We start from the raw sequence: 16,645 nt of genomic DNA, 5'->3' as shown, positions 1-16,645 counted from the left end.
GGTTGCTCTGGTGGAGGGCTTTCTGCTACCCAACAAGACCTGTTGGACCCAGGCTGAGCATTCCCATTCCTCAGCATTTAGCCATGCAGAAGCCACTGTGTCAAGTGCAGCACCTCTAGGTTCAGATGCAGAAGACTGCCATGGTTCTGGGACAGCCGGTCTGGCTAGAGAGGTAGCTGCAGTGGGGCAGCTACCCAAAGATGCAACAGCATGCCGAACCAGTGTTGCTGAGGCCACGCAGGAGCTATCAGGATCACCTTCGCCTTGTCCTGTTTGATCTTCATAAGGACCTTGTGGATTAGCGGCACCAGTGGACAGACGTACATCAGAGCCCCCAACCATGGGGACAGAAAGGCGTCTGACAGGGAGCCCCTGTCCAATCCCCAGAACAAGCAGAACACGTGACATTTCCTGTTCTGACAAGATGCGAACAGATCCACCTAGGGAATCCCCCACCTCTGGAAGATCACACTGACCACCTCTGGGTGGAGCGACCACTCATGGCAAGAAGAGACAGTCCGGCTGAGGCAATCTGCTACCATGTTCTTGGCCCTGGGCAGATGTGGGGCCACCAGATGGAATGCATGCCGCACACAGAAGCCCTACAGGCAGAAAGCTTCTTGGCAAAGGGCTGATGACCTGGCTCTGCCCTACCTGTTGATATAATACATCACTGCGGTATTGTCTGTCAGGACCTGCACCACCTTGCCCTTCTCTTGGGGCAGGCAGGCCAGGCGAACCGCTTTGAGCTCCCTGACATTTATGTGGAGGGACAGATCATCCCACGACCAGTTGCCTTGCGTGCTGAGCTCACTCAGGTGGGATCCCCAACCAAGGTCTGAGGCATCAGAAACCAGGGTCGGGGATGGGGTCACGAAAGGAACTTCCTCCAACACCGACTCAGGACTCAACCACCAATCCGGGAACGATTGGATGTGAACCGGCACCCTGACCACCTGGTCTAGATCATGTCTATTGGGGATGTAGACCCACGCCAACCACACCTGCATTGGCCGGAGATGGATCCGGGCATGTTGGACCACAAATGTACATGCAGCCATGTGGTCCAACAACCACAGGCAGATGTGAGAAGCGCTGAGTGGGTAGTTTTTCATATGGGAGATCAGGTCCGACATAGCCTGGAAACGTGCTTCTGGAAGGAAGGCTCTGGCTTATGTGGAGTCGAGAACCGTCCCAATGAACTCTATTCATTGCACTAGCCTTAAGGTTGATTTCTTTTTGTTTACCGACGGGCCCAGGTTGCAGCAGGTGGAATTAACCAGATCAAGGCTCCTTTGCCCTGTTCCCAAGATCTGCCCTTGATGAGCAAATCAAGATATGAACCGCTCGGCGCCTGAGGTTAGCAGCCACTGGTGCCATACATTTTGTAAACACCCTTCAGGCAGACAAGAAGCCAAAGGGCAGCATCATGAACTGGAAATGGTGCCTGCCCACCACAAAATGGAGGAATTGTCTGTGACCTTGGAAGATGCAGATATGGAAATAGGCATTCTTCAGATCGAGGGTGGCGTACCTGTCTCCCAGACCCAGGGAGGAGATGATGGAGGCCAGGGAGACCATGCGTAACTTCAACTTTTTGAGCGACTTATTCTGGACCTGCAGCGCCTCAATGCGTCTTAGACCCTCTTTTACTTTCAGAGTAGGAAATAACAGGAGTTAGAACTCTTTTCCCCTCATGTTCCAGGGGACCTCCTCCACTGCCCCCAGCTGCATGAGGTTCTCAACCTCTTGTATGAGGAGTTGTTCATGAGATGGGTCCCTGAAGAGGAACAGGGAAGGTGAGGGGTGGCCGAGAATTGCAGGGTGTAGCCCCGAGATACAATGTCTAGCATCCAACTGTCCGAGGTGACCCGTGACCAGGCCGAACGGTAGGGACAGACAGTTGAGGAAAGAACAAGGCAAATCCAGGGAGTTGACTGGGGCATCGCTCTTAAACGCACCCTCAAAACGAGCATTTCTCATCCAGAGAGGCTTCGATGGGCTGGATTGTGCGGGGAAGCGGGAGGAGGAAGGGCGGCGATGACCAAATCTTGTGTCTCTATCCCTTCTCCTTGTAGGCCCCTGTCAAGGCTGCCAAGGCCTTAGCGGTGGGGGTGGCCGGAATTGCTTCCTCATCAACTGTGGCATATACAGACCCAGCAAGCGAAGGGTGGCCCGAGTGTCCTTCCCATGCAGCCTCAGGTCAGTCTGTTCTGCGAGGAGACCATTCCCATCAAAGAGAAGATCCTGGATCGAGGCCTGCATCTCCTGGGACAGGCCAGAGGTCTGAAGCCAGGAGCTGCTCCTCATGACCACTCCTCCTCCACCAGGGCCCCGAATTCATGGGCCAAGTCCTGGGGCAGTGAATCCTTGAATTTACGGAGAGAGTCCCATAAGTTGAAGTTATATTTCCCCAAGAGAGCCTGGTGGTTGGCACCCAGAACTGAAGGCTGGCCGTCAAATAAATCTTTCTCCCAAAAAGGTCCAGTGTCTTGGCCTCTTTATTCTTGAGGTTCGATTTGGTTTGTCCCTTATCTGTCCCTCTCGTTGGCCACAGAGACGACCAGCGAGCCCGGAGGACAGTGGGTATACAAATATTCAAACCCCTTGGCCGGCAGGAAATACTTTTTCTTGGCATTCTTGGAGGTGGGAGGGATGGAAGAAGGAATTTACTGAAGAGCTTTTGCTATTTTTAGGACCCTATCATGTACTGGTAGCACAACACGGACGGGGGTAGAAACCAAGAGCACACTGAACAGGGTGTCTGCCTGTTCAGCTATCTCCTCCACTTCCAAGCCTAAGTTCTTAGCCACCCTACAAAGCAGGGCATGATGTTCTTTGAAATCGTCTGGCGAACTGACAGGGGAAGGGCTCACCACCACCTCATCCGGGGATGAGGACAACGACTGGGTCCCTGCGGGAGGCCCTGAGAGATCATCCCCCATGGGGAAAGAGGGTTTCGGTGTAAGCGCTTGGTCCTCTACCCCAACCTCCAACTGTGCCTTGCGCACCAAGCTTGGTGCTGCCAGTGCCACTGGTTGTCGCTCAGAGATGGTCGTCGAGGAATGGATGAGCGAGGCATTGGCATCACAGGCATGCTCCACGTGCTCCAGTAGGGTCATTGTGCTGGCCACTGGCCTTGCTGCCACGACGGCATCATAGAGGTTGATGCAGCCTCAGGTGCCCACTCGCGCCAGTGCAGTCGTGGTGAAGGGCTGAATTCCATTTTTGAAACCAGAGGAAATACCTTCCCCTTGATCACAGAGGGGTTGTTGAAGCTTGCGTCTCATGGCTAACCATTGCTGCAGAAAACCGGTGCCTCGAGTAGGAGGATCAGTATCGTGACAAAGACCACTCCCACCATGGAGATCGACGGCTAGGACACAGCTGGTGGGAGGATGATTGGTGCTGGCAATACAGTGACTGGTGCCTTCCTCTAGGCGACCTGCATTGAGAGGGCAGAGACCATGAACATGGTGCTGGCAATGCAGGATGTCCTGCAGAAGACAGACCTGGGGCATGGAGACAGAGAGCGCCATCACATCTCCGGAGACCGGCCTCGTTCGCCCGCCCTGTGACGGGTCTTTACGGCTGGCTTGCCCTCACTGGGAGCCTTTGCCATGACCTATGACACTCATGGTGCTGGAGGCGCTGGTAGAGGCCTCTGCTCTCTAGGTGCCGGGAAGACATAGGCACTGCCACCAGTTTGGGTCCCCTACCCACCTCCTGGAATCGGTGGCAGATCCCTGTGGGAACTAGGGGGCCCCCCCATCAGGGGGATGTCCCCATATGACTCCAGTGTGGGCTGTCAGCCCAAACTGGGTCCTTTGCCCTTCTTGCTTGGTGCCAGGGAGTCACTTCTTTGACCTCTTCTTAGACACGGTGCTGGAGGTGCGCTGAGCACTGAGGCTGAGGTGCTCAGGGCAGAGTCTGACCAGGAAAGCTGGGACACCAGACAGAGAACAGCCTCCATGAGGAGGGCCCTCAAATGGATGTCTTGCTCTTTCTGAGTTCTGGGACGAAAGTTCTTACAGATGCGACACTTTTCCTTCACATGTGATTCCCCCATGCATTTGAGGCAGCTGCTATGCAGGTCACAAACAGGCATGGGCCTGTTACTGTCAGAGCAGGGCTTAAAATCTGGAGATCAGGGCATGCCCCATCTGACACGAAGTCCCTGCTGGGACTCTCTCTCTAACTACACTACTTAACAACTACCTATTAACTAACCACTGTAAACAAAGCTATTAACAAAGATTTAAGGCTCAAAGACTGAAGTAGAAGAACCGCAAGTCCTTGCGAGGCAAGGGAAAGTTGCTGCAACTAACCACTAAGGGCGGTAAGAACGAACTGAGAGGGTGTAGGGCCAGTGGCACTTAATATACTGAAGCATGGGTGTGCACTCCAGAAGGCGCTACAGTCGACCCTACAGGTACTGCTAAGGCAAAAATCTCTGACAGCTGCACATATGGGCGTGCGCACACCTTAGAACGGAATCTACATGAGCAAGCACTCAAAGAAGTTTTTATGGTTTAGTTTGCTTTGAATTTTAAGTTAATGTTACAATAACCACAAACAACCCACCTTCAGAGCCCCATACCTGTTCATTGCTTGAATCTTTAATCCCTCCTCAATGCTGTGGCTCAGAGCTTGCTGGTTATTGTGCTTACTGATCCTTGCTAGAACTCTCTCTTGATGAGCCTCATATTCATCACGACTTGGGTAAATTTTACTGATGAGGGCATCAAAATTTGGATCTGGTCTCAGTGATCTTTTAGAAACAAGCTTTTTACGACACGTGGGACACTCTTTGTTTCTAAACCAACAAAAAAAGAAAGGGGACAACGAATGTTCTTCATGGCTGTAATCCAGAGTTCCCTGTCATGATGCAGTTCATGCTTTCCCTATGACATTGACTGTACAGCCAACGTCCTCTTAGTATTGTCTAGGAATAGATCCCCCTCTGCCTAAGCATTTGACAGTAGTTATTACACTCCCTCCCCTAAGTGAGAGTTAGTTTTTATTCTTACTGAGAAGTCTGCAGTGATCACAGCTTATATTTACATTTAAGGATTCAAGTGTCTAGCTTTTCTTTGCAAACAGGTTCTTTCCCTTAGCCTCTCAAATTGTGTCTTAATTAATAAAAATATCTTTTACACAACTCAAATTAGCATCCTAGTCAAGACAAGACAGTTCAAAGCTTTCACCTGAATTCGTAAATCAAGTTAAAAACTATGAAGAATCCTACTTTTTAGCTTGACCTGCTAAACCATGTGAAAACTACCAACTGTCTTCTCTTCACTAGGATTTTACTTTGACTTGGTTAATTCACATTAAGAACATTTCTTCCCCCCAATGAAAGCAAGAGCTCCATGGTGGCGACCATATTTGTGTCAGACAGTGTTCATTCATTGACATTCTTACTACTCTAACTTCTAATTAAATTACAAAATGGAGACCAATATACCCTTTTCTATTGCATGTTCCAGTTCATTCAATAATGAATGAAAATATCCCTTGACAAATTTTTTGTTTCTATTTCACGACACATAGGAATCATTTTGCTGGACATGAGATTAGAACAATCTATTTAAACATGCATAGTTTTTATTGTCTAAGACAGGAGGGTTAATTTTTGCAGAGTAGTGCAGCACTGCCCATTTTCTATTTTCTCTAGCTCAGCAGTTTTAAACTTGTGGTCCATGGACCCATGGGAATTGCAGACTATGTCTAAGATTTCCAAGAGGGTCCGGACCCCTATTCAAAAAATTTTAGGGGTCCGCAAATGAGAAAAGGTTGAAAAACATGTACCTGGTTTAATCACTGGCATTCTGATTAAACTAAGGCACAAATAAAATAGCAAGGGGATCAGATGTGACATCTCAACACCGGTCATTATGATTATCATACTGTCATTGTTATTTTCATAGGTTTGATATTTGTATAATTGGATTCATTTTAAATACAAAATAAATACATGTTCCATACATTAGGGAATCTTGTACTCTATACATTTACATATTCATTTGGTAAGATTCCACTGAGACAGTTTAGTTAATTCTTGTACTATGATTTGTTGTTACTAGACCTAGCTAGCTTAAGAAAGGAGGATTTTTTTCTGTTCCTTAAACCATGATTTCTTTCTTCTACATTGGTGTATATAAGGAAATGGGCATACTTCCTCCTAATATCTGGACTGCCACAAGAGAACAAACATTTAAACAGTGAAATTACATGGGAGTACACACATTAGGTACTGGATGCAATGTTCTTTGGTTCCTTGCAATCTAGTAGTGGTGTGTTTGCGTATCTCTGAACACATGGGGCTTCAAAGGGGCCTCATTGTATCATTTTGATTCTTGACCACCATCCCCCTCACCCTGCAATAAGGTAGGATTCTTAGGTATACATTATTTCTTACATACCCACTCCTGAGAGCTGTAATGATACAGTCAGCACAGAAACGATGCAAGCATTCCTTTGTTGTCATGGTGTTTTTCAACATATCCAAACAAATGGGACACATCAGTTCACTGTGCAGGCTTCTAGGTGACACCACTATTTCCAGGCCATCAGTTATTGCTTCCTAATAGTCAAATATTAAAGTGAAATCATATTAATGGAGTTATTGACATAGAATTAACGTAATCTTTGTAAGAAAATTATTAGAGAGATACTACACTGTAGAAAACACTTTAAAATAAAAGCAAACTACGGTATATCATTTTATATTTGTAACTGTTGGATTGTTTATTTTGTTTTTCAATGTGTTACGATTTTAAATATGAAATTAGAGATTTTACCAAGCATCTTACAAAAAATACTTAACAAAATTAAACTGTCCTATGATTTATATAAGAAAAGGTATTTTTATGGCAGTGCCTTGCATGAAATTAGCTTCTTAACCTGTATTACCTGAGGTGTTCTCTGTAATTCATATAAACTGAGCTCCCATGTTTTGCTTAAAGGTTGAGTTCCATTGGTCTGCACAGCCTGAGACATGGCTAGGAAAAAAGAGAAGAGGGGAAAAAATTACATAATCATAAAACAAAAGCTTAAGTGTGTTTAACTGAAGCTAGAAGCAGATTCCCCTCTTCTTTAAATGGTAGTGCTGGTTCAGCATTTTCACAGAAACAGCAATCCTCAGATTCCCTGCAGATGCGTTTGCAACTTTTATTCTAAGAAGGAAGAAATGAGAAAAATGGTTCCTATAGGATGAAGCCAGAATAAGCACCAAATGCCACTCTCTAATTGAGACATTTGCAATCCCACTCATGTAACTGCAATAGTACAAGTGACACTAAGGGTGTTATTCAAACACCCACATCATGAAAGTCAGTTAAGGTTGCTAAGGGACAGTAACGTAAAACAAAACCACAAAACCTAGGAAGTACAGCATAAGAGCTGCACACATAACCCTATCAAATACATATCCAAAAGACATTTAAAACACACACTGTGGTTGAGTAGGGTTGACTTGCTAAGGGAATGGGCAGTCGCTAAAGTTACACGTAGACAACCTTAACTCTTCCCTCTGATTGAGTGTTCCTATGGGAACAATCTATATGACCACCTTCTCCTTTCCCCTCAAATCCTTACAGGAGGTTTTCACTCCTAACAAGTTTTAAAAAAATATTGATGCATGAAGTAAGACTAGCTGGGTTTGGGGGCATTTAGAAAGTATGTTTCTAGCTTTTTGTTTCAATTATGAGCCCAATTCTCCTCACACCAGTGTAATTCCATTGGGTTCACCAGAATTATTTCTGATTTACAGTGGTGAAAGCATGAGGAGAATCAGCATCAGAAATGGTAAGTCTCAGATAAGCAATACGCCTAAACCACTACTATCACTACTCTAGTTTCTCTCCTTATTTCTTATATTAATTGGGGGAGGGGTGTTAAGCCAACTCTCTCTCCAACAATGCATACTTGAAAAAAAGTTGAGCATAAAAGATGAATGAAAATAATTTAAGACTTTGCATTTCCATAGCACTATCCACCCAAGGTTTTCAAAATGCTTCACATGGTCATGAGTCCACAGAAAAACAGGTAAAGGGATACCTCCTTTTCACAAAGGGGGAAGCGGCGGGACAGAGACATTTACATGGCTTGCACAACATTGCAGACTGGAGTCAGTGTCAGATTTAGGAGTAGAACTCAAGTCATCTAACTCCCAATCAGTCCCTGAGTTTTTAACCAGTAGACGTGTATACTGCAATTATAGCCACACCGGAGAAAGTCTCACTTTAGCCTTATGCAAACTGTAAAGATCAAAATAATGTAAAAAGGAATGTAAAACGGTTTCTGGACAGAAAATAGTTAATTACGGGGGGCAGGAGGGGAGGAAGGAACACTCTCCAAAAAGAACGTGCAGTAATCTGGAAAGTTATTTTGGGAGAGTGTATGCATGGCTATTTCTGAATTAGGAGAATACAGTATGATGCAAAATTACAATTGCAAATATCTGTACTAGAAGAGGAAAAAATGAAGTTTTTTCAGTTCACTTAAAAAAAAAAAATCTCAATGTGCACTTCCAAACCATCCCAACATGTAGCCAAGTTGCAGATCCTATTTTTGTATGACTACCAAGTGTATAACAGACAGTAATTACCAGATGAGAAATGTCAACTCCTCTGCTCCAAGGGAGGTTGAACAGGCTTAAGTAACTTTTTTGAGGAGGGTAGGGGGGATGGGAAGGAAGAGATAAAAGAAGCAACACAGTTTACTACTATGCCTGTTCATCTTAATCTTGGCCGTGGTGCTTGGAGCACATCTGTTACTACTGAAAAGGAATGGTCAAATGAAGACTAGTTCTCAGCAAGCCAAGTATTACACCTAAATAATAACTTGGGGTTGGAGAGATGGCAGAAGACTTGGGAAAATGATGATAATGGATTTAGGCTGTCAACTCCTATTTTAGTAGCATAAAAAGCTATTTTCTATGGCACAAGGGACATGTTTCTCTGCATGGATCAAAGAAATAAGACATCCATTTAGTGCCCTAACAGACTACTGAAATTGACACGCTGCTAATAGCTAACTACAGACTGTAACCTGCAAAATGAACACAAACTCAGAATCCAACCAACCATAAGACTGTAGCGTCAGGGTCCTGACGATTTATTTAACAGAGCACACACGTGCACACACGCAGCCAGCAGCTTATTCAGACTTCCACCCTCACTACTGATTGTGCTGACAGAGCTGCGCTGATGCTGCAGCAATGGTGCAAGTTACTCACAGGATGGGGAGACCTAATGTAAACAGTAAGCATATTATTAACTTTTATATCACTGTAGTGTCTTGAGACTCAGGCACATCAGGGCTCCGTTGTGCTACACACTGTACAAACACAGGAATAAGAGTTCCTGTCCCGAAATAGCTTTCCATCTTAAACTTCTAGAGTGCTAAACTGAGCTCACAACGGACTTTCATAGGTTCATAGATTTTTATGGCCAGTGTGTTCATTTCTTCTGACCTCCTGTGTAAAACAGGCCACAGAATTTCCTTGAATTAATTCATGCTTCAAGTACAATAGCTGTGGACCACCATACCAAAGCCTAAACAATAGTAATCCTTGCACTGTGACCTGAATGTCATTAAACCTGGGGCTCTCTTGGACCAACAAGGAACGCACAGTCCAGAATCAAGAGCCTTCTATTAGGTATTCCCAGCTGCCTGATATACAAAACTTTAGCTAGGGTCGGTCTGTAAGAGCAATCAAGCTGATCTCAACTGCCAGGGTGGTGAATAAGGAGAGAGGCAATGTCTAGTGTAGCCAGGGCCCAAACCATAAAGGTCTTTGTAGATGATGACCAGCATTTTAAATTGTACCCAAAAATGAAGGTCAATGCAGATTATGGTGCACAGGTGTAACATGCTACATATATGAGACACCACTGAGTAAGCAAGCAGCCATGTTCTGCATAGCTGAGGTGTCTGAGAAGCCTTCATGATTGGATTGCTAGAGAGATTGAGAATGTTTCAATAACTTAGTCTGGAGGTGACAGAGGCCTGGCTAACTGAGAGCCGTGTCTAAAAGGAAATGCTGTTACCTCTTTGCCAAGAAAAGATGGGTTTGGTTGTTGGAGAAAGACGTGGTTTCTGCTGCTACATGGGAATCCAAGAGCACCTGGAGTGCAACTCCATCTACCCAAACAGGAATTGTAGCACCTCTGTGTGGCTTACAGTAGAGGCAACTGCCACAGCTACAATGGATATTTTCCTAACGGTTCTCCATACAGGAGGCCCAGGCAGTTTTTGTTCCCAGTTCTAAAGCCAGACTGAAAAGGGTCAGCTAACGAGAACTTCCTCACACTTGTATCTCTCCTCATACACCAAAAACTAGGGAGAGACAAGGTGGTGATTGTTGAGAATCTCTGTGATAGGATGACATTGACCCCGGGTTTAGGACTAGTAGTTTCCTACTGGAGAGATACTAGCACCTTTCCCACTCCTGAAGAGACGGGTTTTTGATCTTTACCAATTTTGCCTACTCTCAAACATGGCCTTCAAAATCGGTTTGCACCCTTTCTTATTTTGTGTTTTAGTTAAAAAAACAGAGGTGGCCAGCAGGTTTTTTTCCAGCTTGTTTTTTCACTGAAAATATCAAGAACGTTAGCCTGATCTCATCTGTTGTGGTTTTGCTGGAAGACTCCCTGGAAAGCTAGAGAACTTCCTCAGATCTTATTTGAAAGGGCTGAGGTATCCAATCTTTTACAAAGATCCTTCTGCCTTTCCTTTCCACCCCGTCCACCTGAATTAAAAAAAAATATCGTTTTGTTTACACTCTGAATAAAAACCTGTTTCCCTTCTCAGTTTTCACTCTTTTTACTTATGATAAAATCCTACCAAGAAGAGAGAATAAACTAAGGCCTGAATTTCAAGTGCAAAAAACAAAAAATATATATTGGGGGAGTGGCATCGGGGTAGTGGGATGGGGGCAGAAGAGAAGCAGTTTATGAAGTGACAGAAAACTGAAAAGTTCCATTAAAGAAAAAAGAGCACCTCCTTTCCTTTGCAAGTCACCTTTGAACTAGCACCCTCAATAATGTTCCGAGTTTAAATAGCCTCCCACATGCTTGTTACCACTTTTGTTTTGCTTTTTAATAAACTGATATGCAATTCTAAAATACCATCACCACAGTATCTGGGTACCACAGTTTCACATATAGGCAGGATTTTTCAAGCTAAAATTAACAAAAAGCATGTGCTTTTGACAAAATTGTACGAAGGGAAGGCTGTGAGGGGGAGAGAAAGTCAAATTTGAGTAAGCAGATCAATCATCTGAGATTCATAGATAGATAGATAGATATTTAGGTCAGAAGGGACCATTATGATCATCTAGTCTGACCTCCTGCACAACGCAGGCCACAGAATTTCACCCACCCACTCCTGCAACTACTACTACTTTTCAGAGTAACTAACAACAAGGGATATGATTTATACAGATATCCTTCTGACGCCTATCTGCTCATTACTGACGTCAGAGTCACTAGAACACCTCAGACATCAAGAATTATAACATTCATAAACCACTTCAATCTCTCTGGTCACTCGATCTCTGACCTAAAAGTCGCAATATTACAACAAAAAGACTTCAAAAAAAGACTCCAACGAGAGACTGCTGAATTGGAATTAATTTGCAAACTGGATACAATTAACTCAGGCTTGAATAGAGACTGGGAGTGGATGAGTCATTACACAAAGTAAAGCTATTTCCCCATGTTTATTCCCCCCCCCAAACTGTTCCTCAGACGTTCTTGTTAACTGCTGGAAATGGCCCACCTTGATCATCACTACAAAAGGTTTTCTTCCCCCTCGCCCCCGCGCTCTCCTGCTGGTATTAGCTCATCTTAAGTGATCACTCTCCTTACAGTGTGTATGGTAACACCCATTTTTTCATGTTCTCTGTGTATATAAATCTCCTCACTATATTTTCCACTGAATGCATCCAGTGAAGTGAGCTGCAGCTCACGGAAGCTTATGCTCAAATAAATTGGTTAGTCTCTAAGGTGCCACAAGTACTCCTTTTCTTTTTACGGATACAGACTAACACGGCTGCTACTCTGAAAGTTGGAGGAGAAACTATTTGATATAAGAGATGGAATGAATAAGACAGAGTCTGTCTGGGCAAAAATCACACTGGGGAAGAAAGCTACTAAAGCATCCCCTGGGATAGTGCTTGGGGTGTGCTATAGACTGCCAGGATCCAATCTGGATATGGATAGAGACCTCTTTAATGTTTTTAATGAAGTAAATATTAATGGGAATTGTGCGATCATGGGAGACTAACTTCCCAGATATAGACTGGAGGACAAGTGCTAGTAATAATAACAGGGCTCAGATTTTCCTGGATGCCATAGCTGATGAATTCCTTCACCAAGTAGTTGCTGAACCAACAAGAGGGATGCCATTTTAGATTTGGTTTTGGTGAGTAGTGAGGACCTCATAGAAGAAGTGGTTGTAGGAAACAACCTTGGTTCAAGTGATCATGAGCTAATTCAGTTCAAACTAAATGGAAGAATAAACAAAAATAGATCTCTGACTAGGGTTTTTTTATTTCAAAAGAGCTAACTTTAAAAAATTAAGGAAATTAATTAGGGACGTGGATTGGACTGAAGAACTTGTGGATCTAAAGGCAGAGAAGGCCTGGAATTACTTAAAAAGTCAAAGTTGCAGAAACTATCAGAAGCCTGCATCCCAAGAAAGAGGAAAAAATTCATAGGCGGGAGTTGTAGACGAAGCTGGATGAGCAAGCACCTTAGAGAGGTGATTAAGAAAAAGCAGAAAGCCCACAAGGAGTGGAAGATGGGAGAGATTGGCAAGGAAAGCTACCTTATTGAGGTCAGAACATGTAGCAATAAAGTGAGAACGGCCAAAAGTCATGTAGAGTTGGACTTTGCAAAGGGAATTAAAACCAACAGTAAAAGGTTCTATAGCCATATAAAGAAGAAAACAAAAAGAAGAAGTGGGACCGCTAAACACTGAGGATAGAGTGGAGATTAAGGATAATCTAGGCATGGCCCAATATCTAAACAAATACTTGGTCTCAGTGTTTAATGAGGCTAATGAGGAGCTTAGAGATAATGGTAGGACAACAAATGGGAAGGAGGATATGGAGGTAGCTATTACCATATCCAAGGTAGAAGCCAAAACTTGAACAGTTTAATGGGACTAAATCAGGGGGCCCAGATAATCTTCATCCAAGAATATTAAAGGAACCAGCACATGAAATTGCAAGCCCATTAGCAAAACATTTTAATGAATCTGTAAACTCAGGGGTTGTACCATATGACTGGAGAATTGCTAACATAGTTGCTATTTTTAAGAAAGGAAAAAAAGGTGATTTGGGTAACTACAGGCCTGTTAGTTTGACATCCATAGTGTGCAAGGTCTTGGAAAAAATGTTGAAGGAGAAAGTAGTTAAGGACATTGAGGTTAATGGTAATTGGAACAAAATATAACATGGTTTTACAAAAGGTAGATTGGGGGGAGGGACAGCTCAGTGGTTTGAGCATTGGCCTGCTAAACCCAGGGTTGTGAGTGCAATCCTTCAGGGGGCCATTTAGGGACTGGGGGCAAAAACTGGGGATTGGTCCTGCTTTGAGCAGGGGGTTGGACTAGATGACCTCCTGAGGTCCCTTCCAACCCTGATATTCTATGATTCTATGTCAAACCAACATGATCTCCTTCTTTGAGAAGGAAACAGATTTATTAGACAAGGAAACACAGTAGATCTAATTTACCTCGGTTTCAGTAAGGCATTTGATATGGTTCCCATGGGGAATTATTAGCTAAATTGGAAAAGATGGGGATCAATATGAAAATTGAAAGGCGGACAAGGAACTGGTCAAAGGAGAGACTACAATGGGTTACACTGAAAGGTGAACTGTCAGGCTGGAAGGAGGTTACTAGTGGAGGTTCCTCAGGGATTGGTTTTGGGACCAATCTTTTTATTGTTGATGTTGGCACAAAAAGCGGGAATGTGCTAACAAAGTTTGCGAATGACACATAGCTGGGAGGTACTGCCAATAGAGAGAAGGGCTGGGATATCATACAGGAAGATCTGGATGACCCTGTAAATTGGAGTAATAGTAATAGGATGAAATTTAATAGTGGAAAGTGCAAGGTCATGCATTTAGGGATTAAGAACAAGAATTTTTGTTATAAACTGGGGATGCATCACTTGGAAGTAACAGAGGAGGAGAAGGACCTTGGAGTATTGGTTGATCACAGGATGACTATGAGCTGCCAATGTGATATGGCCGTGAAAAAAGCTAATGCAGTCTTGGGATGCATCAGGAGAGGTATTTCCAATAGAGATAAGGACGTGTTAGTACCGTTATTCAAGGCACTGGTGAGACCTCACCTGGAATACTGTGTGCAGTTCTGGTCTCCCATGTTTAAGAAAGATGAATTCAAACTGGAACAGGTACAGAGAAAGGCTACTAGGATGATCCAAGGAATGGAAAACCTGTCTTATGAAAGGAGACTTAAAGAGCTTGACTTGTTTAGCCTAAGCTAAAGAAGCTGAGGGGAGATAGGATTGCTCTCTATAAATATATCAGAGGGATAAATACCACGGAGGGAGAAGAACTATTTAAGCTCAGTACCAATGTGGACACAAGAACAAGTGGATATAAACTGGCCATCAGGAAGTTTAGACTTGAAATTAGATGAAGGTTTTTAACCATTAGAGAGGAGTGAAGTTCTGGAACTGCCTTCCAAGGGAAGCAGTCGGGGCAAAAGATATATCTGGCTTCACGACTAAGCTTCATAAGTTTATAGAAGGGATGATATGATGGGATAGCCTAATTTTGGCAATTAATTGATCTTCAACTATTAGCAGTAGATATGCCCAATGGCCTGTGATGGGATGTCAGATAGCATGGGATCTGAGATACTACAGAGAATTCTTTCCTGGATGTCTGGCTGGTGAGTCTTGCCCACATGCTCAGGGTTTAGCTGATCGCCATATTTGGGGTCAGAAAGGAATTTTCCTCCAGGGCAGTTTGGCAGAGTCCCTGGGGGTTTTTTGCTTTCCTCTGCAGCATGGGGCACGGGTCACTTGCTGGAGGAATCTCTGCACCTTGAAGTCTTTAAACCACGATTTGAGGACTTCAATAGCTCAGAGGTTTGTTAATGGAGTGGGTGGGTGAGATTCTGTGGCATGCGTTGTGCAGGAGGTCAGACTAGAAGATCATAATGGTCCCTTCTGACCTTAAACCCCTATGTTTAAGGTCAGAATTCTATGATTCTAAGAGGCACATTCACTAGAGAAGTAGCTGCTGGTAGACACAGCAACAGAAATTCAGAACTCCATCAGTGTCCAAATATAAAACTTCTGTTGAATACACATTGTGTATGATGTGCAGTATTCCATGTGACAGGTTGGGATTCTATGGTCAGCCATGGTAACCAAACTACACTAGAATGTTTTGACTTCTAACATGTAACTTTAAACCAATACACTTATTCAGCGCTGTGAACAAACCACTCTAAGTGCAATAAATTCTTTGTCATCCTTTACAAATATTCCTCTTAACATAGGAGACCACCTCAGTCCCAGCAGCTTTGTCAACATTAGTAATTTTTTATTTTTTTTTAAAAGCTCTCCTCAGCACACTTCTAGCAGTACAGTTTCACTGTTGGTGGCATTGCTCAGTGTGCTAATGTAGGGAAGGCCACCAAGGTTTATCTTAGGCCTAGTCTACAGTACGCGTTTATTTCGGAATTAGCCGAGTTAATTCAAAATAAAACTGATTCCGTCCACACAACCAAACCATTATTTTCGATTTAAAGGGCTCTTTAATCAGATTTCTGTACTCCACCTCGGCAAGTGGAGTAGCGCTAAAATCGAGATCGCAGTTATGGGTTACAGGTACTGTGGACCCAATTCGACGTTATTGGCCTCCGGGAACTATCCCAGAATGCTCCCTTGTGACCGCTCTGGACAACACTCTCAACTCCGATGCACTAGCCAGGTAGGCAGTAAAAGCCCCAGGAACTTTTAAATTTCATTTCCTGTTTGGTCACCATCAGCACAGTCCACCATCACAGGCGACCATGAAGAGTCCACCATCACAAGAGACCACACAGTCCCAGATTCACAGACAAGTTCCAGCATGGTCTAAACGGGAGGTAACCCGTTGCATGTTGGGAAGACGAATCTGTTATGGCAGAAGTACGTTCCAAGAAAAGAAACGCAAATATGTACGCTAAAGTCTCCAGGGCCATGATGGAAAGAGACTACTTCAGGGACACAGAGCAGTGTTGTACAAAAATCAAGGCGCTCAGGCAAATGTACCAAAAAGCCAGGGAGGCGAAAGGGCGCTCTGGGTCACAGCCCCATACATGCCGCTTCTACCGTGAGCTGCATGCAATTATGGGGGGTGACAACGCCACCACCCCACCACTGTCCGTGCACACCTGCAAGGGGGAAGTTGTACAGAGCGAGGAGGATGAGTTATTGGAAGACGAAGAGGAGGAGGATGACGACAGTGCACAGGCGGCAAGCGGGAAATCCGTTTTCCCCCCTAGCCAGGAACTATTCTTAATGCCGGACCCAATAGCCTCCCTCCACTCCAAATGCAGGCTCCCGGACCATGACGCTGAAGAAGGCACTTCTGGTGAGTGAGAGCCT

General features: G+C 44.3%; 1 protein-coding gene across 4 annotated transcripts in view; it reads right to left on the bottom strand.

Moving 5' to 3' along the window:
- RNF2 (ring finger protein 2) overlaps positions 1–16,645 on the bottom strand; it is a 53,253-nt gene that overhangs the window by 10,266 nt on the left and 26,342 nt on the right. For all 4 annotated transcript variants that reach the window (XM_073356674.1, XM_073356675.1, XM_073356676.1 and 1 more), the window contains exons 2-4: positions 6,916–7,004; positions 6,426–6,586; positions 4,601–4,816 (exon numbers count right to left, since the gene is read on the bottom strand). In XM_073356674.1, the coding sequence (XP_073212775.1) occupies positions 4,601–4,816; positions 6,426–6,586; positions 6,916–7,002 (464 nt within the window). In that variant the 5' untranslated portion in view covers positions 7,003–7,004. The remainder of the gene's footprint in view (positions 1–4,600; positions 4,817–6,425; positions 6,587–6,915; positions 7,005–16,645) is intronic.

Source organism: Lepidochelys kempii, chromosome 8, assembly GCF_965140265.1.
Source record: "Lepidochelys kempii isolate rLepKem1 chromosome 8, rLepKem1.hap2, whole genome shotgun sequence".
NCBI lineage: Eukaryota > Metazoa > Chordata > Testudines > Cheloniidae > Lepidochelys > Lepidochelys kempii.
Note: the sequence above shows the minus strand (reverse complement) of the source record. Positions and strands in the feature narration are given on the sequence as shown.